The following is an 8,268-nucleotide window of genomic DNA, read 5'->3' on the forward strand; positions in this document are numbered from 1 at the left end:
GTGTGTGTGTGTGTGTGTGTGTGTGGCCTTGTAGCTTTTGCGAAGTTCAACGACAACCATAAAATACTTATTATCTCTGGTACCAGCTATTACAGATTTCACGTTATGTTTCATTGAGACATTTCCTTTGTAAGTAATATAATGTATGTGTATGCATACATATATACTTGTAATTTGACGACATTTTCAGAGCATTTTTAAGCACCACATTTTTTTTTATCTGGTACCTTGAAGATTTTCAAGAATAAAAGGAGTGTATAATAATTATAATAATAATATTATTAGTCCAACCACACTATATCTGTCATATCCAATTACCGACGATGCGTTTCACTCAGTCCAGAACTCATCAGACCGGTTGGGATACAACAAACACAGTAGTGGTCTGTACATTATATAGGCCATTTGTTACAACAATTCTTGAAAATCTTTAAGGGATTGCATAAAGAATGGTGTGTTTAAAAATGTAATAGGCCTAATACTGATGTCTTATGTATAATTGTAATCATTATTCGTCATATTGTAAAAGGCGTACACACCATAACTATTATTATACATTGTGTCCTTTGAAAAAAGAAATGTTTAGTTTTGTACTTCACAAAATGTTAGATTAATAAAAAGTCATGTCACACATGTGGGAAAAATAAAACAGTTATAGAAAAACAAAAACATTCTATTACGCCGTACAGACCGCTTTATGAACTTGTAGTGCGGCAGAATAATTATGTATAGCGGTAATTATGCGAGAATGCTACAAGTTTGGAGATTAACACAAGTATAACACTTTCGATGCGTTGTAACTTTATGGCGCAAGCATGCGGTGGTGCATAATAGAATAGTAATTTTGAGGAAACCTTTGTAAGATTATAAGAAAGCAACGGAAGCTGTGTTGTGTTTAATTTTTATACATTTATAACTATAAACAAAAACTTTATTCACTGTGTGAGATGAAATGCGTCATAATTTAAAGCATATTAAGCAATACATATACAAATAAAACTAAATAGAGTCTGAATTCAACGTAACAAATAAAACCCATACTTCAGAGTAAATAAATGTTATTTTAATTGACGTATAAAACCGACTTAAAATGTTGCGTGGGTTAAAGATGTTCACCTTTAAATTTTACTTGACCACTAATTCATGGTAAATGAGCTTTTCCAAATTTCCTGTTACAAGTTGATGTCAAGCAGGTCAACATTAAGTCAGTATCACTTAACACAGAAATAAAACTTGACAGTATTATCATGCATACTAATAGAGGGAGACATAATTGATACTTGAAATTCGTTTTCATGAATGACTTGACAGTTATAATAAACTATTTCTGCCGTGTAATTCAATATATTAGTACTTTGTTGGTAATGAATAAAAACCCTATAACCAGAGCGCTTTCGAAAGGTGAACCTTCGTCAGTTTGCCCCTGAAGAAGAAAGGGTTATAGGGTTTTTATTCATTTCTTTCAAGACTTCTTGAACCTACATGTTTTTCTAACATCATGAAAATACTCTGTTAGTAGTATGATTGAGGTTTATAAACATTTAGACTGACCGTTTATGACTCGAAATTTTTTTTAATCAATGTATAACATTAGTAATACGATGGTTAACTGTATAGTTATAGAAATGTCAATAAAATATAAAACAGCCATCAGAAGAATGGCTGAATCTTCCGACCATTAGCTTTTTTGTTGTTTTGGTCTATTGATTAATATGGTATGCTTGTATGTATATCTTGTGGATATGTTTTATTTTGCATAGAAACCTAACTTGTTTTGTTGTTTTTAAATGGACACCTTGACCTTTTTAACTTTAAATCAGTAGGTTTCTTTCCAATCTCGAACAGAAGTGACCTTTGAAGTTTAATTAAAATATGCTGTTTAGAACTGGGTCGTGTAGAAAGGAGATGAACGAACAGCGTCAACACTATATTCCCCAACCTTTTCGGTCGGCAGTAGAGCGGGGAGCTAAAAAAAAAAAAAAAGGGTTACCCGATAAAAATGTATATAGTAATTTCGAGAAGAATGGGGTGATAAATAAATTAAAGGCTTTAAGACGTATTATTTTGAGGAAGTGATAAATCTCACGTTAGTGGGAGAAGTAGCGGAATTAATGTACACTTTACAAATGACGTTATGAACATGAAGGAAGTAACCAGTTTGCAAGTCTGTTTAGATAGATCTAATTCAGCTACTTATGCAATGATTTATTTCTTTTTAATAGTGTTATACGTATTTAAACACGAGCTGTATCATTTGTTTACGTGGGATTACAGTATAAACAATAGGCCACAAATGTGGGATATTACTTGTTTAAGCTATCCTGTTAAACTTGTTTTATTATTGTTGTTGTTGTTGCAAGAATTGTCAGCATCATATTTCAGTTGTTTAATATTTGTAGTTGGATAGCTACATTTGTTACATTGTTTCTCAAACTTTTTAGGTGGTCCCCTTATTTTTTGTCTGTGATGCACTTTACCCCCCCCCCCCCAAAAAAAAAATGCGCGCCCCACAGTGTAAGAATCACTGACAGAGTAAACAGTACAGGTGACTATTACTGTATTACGTGTGGCAGTGATCACGTATAATGTGTTGAGAACGTATATACATATATAATTATTTCACGTTACGTATTTCTGTAACATCGATTTTTCACAGTTTTTAAACAGCTGTGGGTGGATAAAACCTAATCGTGTAATATCTTTGTATCTCTTTTTTTATATATATGTAGAAGGCGGTACCAATTCCTCTTTGTAGCTTTTGTCGGGGAACGGCAGAGAGTAACAGGGAAGGGATTTCGGAGGAGCTTATCTCGTGCGCCGACTGTGGAAATAGCGGTAAGTTGACCTTTCTATAAAACAATACATTTAAGTTAGGTTTAATCTGTTTTTGGATGTTTATTATTTTGTAATGTCTGTGTATGTGTAGTTTGAACATTAAATTTTCATTTATGCTAGTCCCACCTTAACCCAATGTTTTTAAATGCTGATGAATCTCCAATGTTATTTATTAATGCCCCGAATAATTTTAGGAATGACTGGATTTTTTTTGGGTGGGGTGGGGTAAAGTGTGTTTGACCATCACTATGGAATTTTTTTTTATCTGTCCAATTTGTATATCTTTATATTTTACTTTGTAGTTGTCTGCTTCTTAATTTTCGTTTTTCGACGAAGGAAGAAGTAATAAACTCAGTGACACGAATCAGCTTATCTATATTCTAGTAGTTTTTGTAAATCGTAGTTAGATTCGATGTTCCTTAGTCTTTTTTATTTATTTTTTAAGTAACCCGATTGTGAGATGTCTCGTGCTTTAAGCTGCGTAGCTGATCAACCTTTTAAATTTGTTTACCGATCCATGTGGCCTGGTGGTTAGGGCACTCGACTCGCAATCTGAGGGTCGCGGGGTCGAATCCCCGACACACCGAAAATATTCGCCCCTTTTAGCCGTGCGGGCGTTATAACGTGACAGTCAATCCCACTATTAGTTAGTTGTGGGTGTGGCCATGGGTGGTGTTCACTAGCTGTCTTCCCTCTAGTCTATCACTCCTAAATTAGGAACGGTTAGCGCAGATATCCCTCATGTGGCTTTGCGTGAAATTCAAAACAACTCAGCCCGATCAATGCAGTGAATATTTTATTTAATTAAATTATGTTGCTTTTTGAGAAGGGGTGGGGGGGCAGCACTAAGAAAAAAGTAATTGATAAAATTGGTAATTGCAGTTCTCATTATGTGATCAATATATAGATATTTTTTGTGTCATTAAACGATTCCATTTCACTAGTTGGGTTAGATTTTTATCATGACTAAATTATAATAGTTAAATCTCCTTAAATATTGATCTAATCAAAAATTTAATTGTTACATTTTACAATTTTGTATTTTTATATTGTGCTTACGTAACTTGACTTGCCAAGGATCAATTTTAAGGAATAGTGTTGACATCATTATATACGTCTTAACCTCATAAATAACAAATTATGGGCTGTGTCTTGGGGTTTGCGTAACGCTTCCTGGCCAGTTTCTGTCAGAATATCAAGTTTTTCGAAATGTCGCATGTTTGTGATTTTCTTTACTTTTTTACTTAAACAGTTAACGTTTATGGCTTTGAGTACTAATACGTCGAGGTATACAGTTATTCTTAAATCTTTTTAAAGACTGCTTTTAAAACCGCGTCTTTCAATGGATAATTTTGTAAAGCACAAATATTTGTATTTGTTAAAATGTAAACTGATTTCGAAAGAAGAACTAAACAAAATATCAGGATAAAGGTATATAAAAAAATCATTGATCTAGTTATTCTAGAATAAAATTATAAAATATTTCGCGTATAGTGAGTGATGTACTATTGACGCGAAGCCAACAATGATTTGAAGATGTGTACTGATATGATTGTTGACAGCGCTGGGGAAAGAAACAAACATGCCCTATAGCCAAGGAAACGCTTCTTTCTTTGGTTAGTGTGTCAGTGATAATTACAGGAAATGAATGATTGCTTTGTTAAGTTTCCGCTGGTCGTAACTACAGTAGTATGAGTGAGAGCTTTGAAAGTTGAAAAAAGATCGTGTAGTTTGTCGCCCGAGGTGCTGAAGAATTGGAAACCTCTCTAGGTGATGTGGTTATATACACAGACGTGTCTTGTGTACCAGGTTTCGCTCGCTAGACGGGGACGCGCCAAGGGCAACAGAAATTAGTGTTCACGTCACGGTTTGTGACTTCCATGCTAGAGCAACAGCAGGCGTCTTACCTGTGGGTGTTCTGTGTTCAGGGGATCTTAATATTGCGAAAATTTGTTGAAACATTACCTCTACCTACCACCGTACGTTGCTATAAATAAAAATTAGTATAAAAGCCCGTCAGAAATGATGGGAAAGTATTGTTGATGATTAATAAAAATTATATAATTTAACTAAAACGAATTTGTCTGTACCATCAAGATGCACCTACTCTTCACATATTTTATCAGTCTCGAAGTAATTCTTTAATTACTTTAATAATTCTTTTTGATAAAAACTACGCTGAAAAATGAAATGCACTCTGAAAGAGACTTAAATGACACCCTTGAGTATATTTTATTTTACTTTTGGCTACAAGTCAATGTCATAACTTCTGAATTAAACTATTTTGCAAGCATATCACCGAAATTATAAAAAAAAAAACTTTATAATAAATCAACAAGAATATTCAGCATTCAACATAAACACCATAGTTGGCCTAAGAACAATCAAGTGATAGTTTTTGTTGCTAAGCGACGATCTATATTGTTGAGCATTACCAAAAAAATTAGGATGAAAGCGTTCTCCACAGAGTGACAAATGGAATAAGTTTTTTATAGTTTATGCTAATTACTTATAATTTTGTTTTATTTAAATACAATAAAGTAGAAAAGCCTTTACGTACAGTTTTAAGGGTGTCATTAAATAAAGATAAATGGTTTAGGGAAGATGTACCGTAAACTCTGTGTAGAGTATAATTACGTTTTATATTATTATTAAAGTTGTACTTTTATGTTTATGTAATTGTCTCAAGTGTGTGTGTGTGTGTTTTATTTCATTGTTTTGCACTTGTTTATCGTTGCCATCTTACTGTCTGAAAAAGTTAATTAACAATTTTCATTTGTAAAATGGAATATCGAAATATCCTGTTTAAACAGAATTCAAGAATGTGCCCAAGAAATAGAGATTTAATCTGTGCCTATTAGAGTAATCTCTAATAAGAATTTATTTTACTTAAAATTTAAGCCAGTTGCTACTATGCCAAGTTTTTGTGATACATTTTTAAATTGCTTCCCATGTGAAGTTTCGTTTTATTGTTGTGATTTATTTTTTCTTTATGTGAATAATTTGTTTTAGGACACCCAAACTGTCTAAAATATTCTCCAGAACTGACTGCACGTGTGCTGAACACTAGGTGGCAGTGTATTGAATGTAAGACGTGTAAAGTGTGTGGAAGTAGAAATCAAGCAGTAAGTAAAATAGGGCAAAACACATTCTTGATTTTCATATATTTCTTGTTATTTATAATAAACCTTTAGCTATCTGTTCTGAATAGTGCAGGTTTTTCTTATGTTAATATTAGACTAAAAATAAAAATCAACAGGGTAATGAGCATAGCTAATTAAAAATATAGTGTTCTTACTTATAAAGGTTGTTTCATCATTTGGTACCCTTGGTGTTAAACAGTTAATATTTTCATTAATTGTTATGTGTTTAATATGTAGATTTTTTTTTGTGCCATCAAACAATTTCCTTTCCTAAGCTGGGCTAGATTTTATCATTAGCAATATCTGAATATAGCATTAGATCTCCAAAAGATATTACCATAACATATTGATCTGATTTTATTATTGGAATGTGGAAATGTTTTTTAAGTATTAACAAAATCTAGCCTAAACTCCATAATGTTGTCACTATCACCTCGTTTCTGAAATTGGCATTGTGGTAATGGAAGCATCTTGTATCTGTTTTTTGCATTATAATGCACGACGATGTTTGTTTTACCAATGCACAACTATTCAGCAACGTTGTGGAAATGTCAATGTGTTAGCTGGGTAGTAAGCCTTACTTATATAGTGTGTAATGCAAAACTTCTAATACATGTTTGTAATGGAGATACTTTGGTCAGTATCATAACAAATGTTTGAAAAAAAAGAGCTAATCACAAAAATTAAAAATTAAATTTTAGATATAACTTTTTTGCAAGTCTAAGAACTTTTATAATCATGTTGGTTTTATTTTCACACTTAAGTCAAAGAAGGACTAAGCAAACGTAGTTATGCGTGGTATCTTCGTAAGATTATGTGGTTTGTTTTGATATCTATGTGTAACATTAATTTTGTAGGTACTTAAGTGCTTGGAAATAAAAGTCATTAAAAATGAATCTTCATGTGAAAGGCTTAATCCTATTTTATTTGATAATTTTTCTAGGAAGACTTGTTGTTTTGTGACTCCTGTGATCAAGGCTTTCATATGGGATGTTTGAAACCACCACTAACAAAGATGCCAAAAGGTATTTCTGTCTTATTTTTTTATTGCTTTGTACATGTTTTATGGTGTTTCAGGTGCATCTTAGGTGAGTCTAGATGACATTTTATGGCACCTGTGCTACAGTAATCAAAACATCAGGTGCAAAGAAACTGGTATCTGCTATTTGTAGAAGTTTATCTGTTAACAATATAATATGTTGTAGCTAATAAAATATATAAATTGAATTCAGTAGCAGTTTTGATTTTTCTTATGCTTCAAGAAACCCACTAAAGATGCATTTTACTTCAAAATGCATAGGTGAAAAGTCAGAGTGTGCATGCCATTCAACATGGTATTATGCATTTGATGTCAGAGTTATCAGGGTTTCGTGTTATCTTACAGTGCTAATTTTGCAACAGTTTGAATTAGAGTTAAGAAAGTACCATATACAATATACGGGTATACTGAAAAACAAACTATATGTGTATTTTTAGTAGGTTGTGGAGGTTATGCAAATGGAATTTGTAAACTGCATGATGGATAAAAGTAATTTTATTCTGCACATGAACATCACCTTGCACTCCAACTTGTTCAGAGTCTGAGTAAAATTGATGTTGGCAATTCACAGACATCTTTTTCATACAAAACCTTTAATAACACATCTTAGTTTTCTGTGTACAAGTAATCTTATACTGTTGATTGAGTAAAAGCCTGCCACGCTATATATATATTACTTAAAGTACCATACTTTATAATTTGAAATTATAATCTTATGTATTGCCTGTTTCAGTGATATCTATCTTGGTAGTGTTAACAGCTTTGTGTTACTCAAAAGTTCAGGTGAATTTTAATCAACCTTAAGATGTATTATGGACTGAAATGTCCATTAAAATCTAGCTTAAGCTATATAATGCTGTCATCGTTACCTGATGCTACATAATAATGTCATTGTTACCTCGCATCATTTTGTACCTACTCTAGAGTCTAGACAGTGACATTTCTAAGAATTAGTTTTTAGGGTCAGAAAAAAAATTAACATTTTCATGTAAGTGGGAGTAATTATGTAGATAATTTAAAAGTCTTAAAAGACTATATCTCAGATGGGGGGGGGTGCACAATGCTCTTCCCACACCATATCGATGGACACGCCCATGCCTCTAGTAGAGCATGTTTTGAAATTTGATTGTTCAATCAATATAACAGTAAGTGGGAGAAGTAGGTTTATCACATATTCTTCAGATATTCTTGAATTAAGTCACAAATTTTTAGTAATCAGAGGTCTTAATAAAAAAGTACTTAAAACGTGTA

General features: G+C 32.5%; 1 protein-coding gene across 2 annotated transcripts in view; it reads left to right on the forward strand.

Moving 5' to 3' along the window:
* LOC106462680 (histone acetyltransferase KAT6B-like) overlaps window positions 1–8,268 on the forward strand; it is an 87,870-nt gene that overhangs the window by 28,523 nt on the left and 51,079 nt on the right. For both annotated transcript variants that reach the window (XM_022390007.1, XM_022390006.1), the window contains exons 4-6: window positions 2,730–2,835; window positions 5,848–5,960; window positions 6,922–7,004. In XM_022390007.1, the coding sequence (XP_022245715.1) occupies window positions 2,730–2,835; window positions 5,848–5,960; window positions 6,922–7,004 (302 nt within the window). The remainder of the gene's footprint in view (window positions 1–2,729; window positions 2,836–5,847; window positions 5,961–6,921; window positions 7,005–8,268) is intronic.

This window comes from Limulus polyphemus, unplaced genomic scaffold (assembly GCF_000517525.1).
Source record: "Limulus polyphemus unplaced genomic scaffold, Limulus_polyphemus-2.1.2 Scaffold1224, whole genome shotgun sequence".
In the NCBI taxonomy this organism is placed as follows: domain Eukaryota; kingdom Metazoa; phylum Arthropoda; class Merostomata; order Xiphosura; family Limulidae; genus Limulus; species Limulus polyphemus.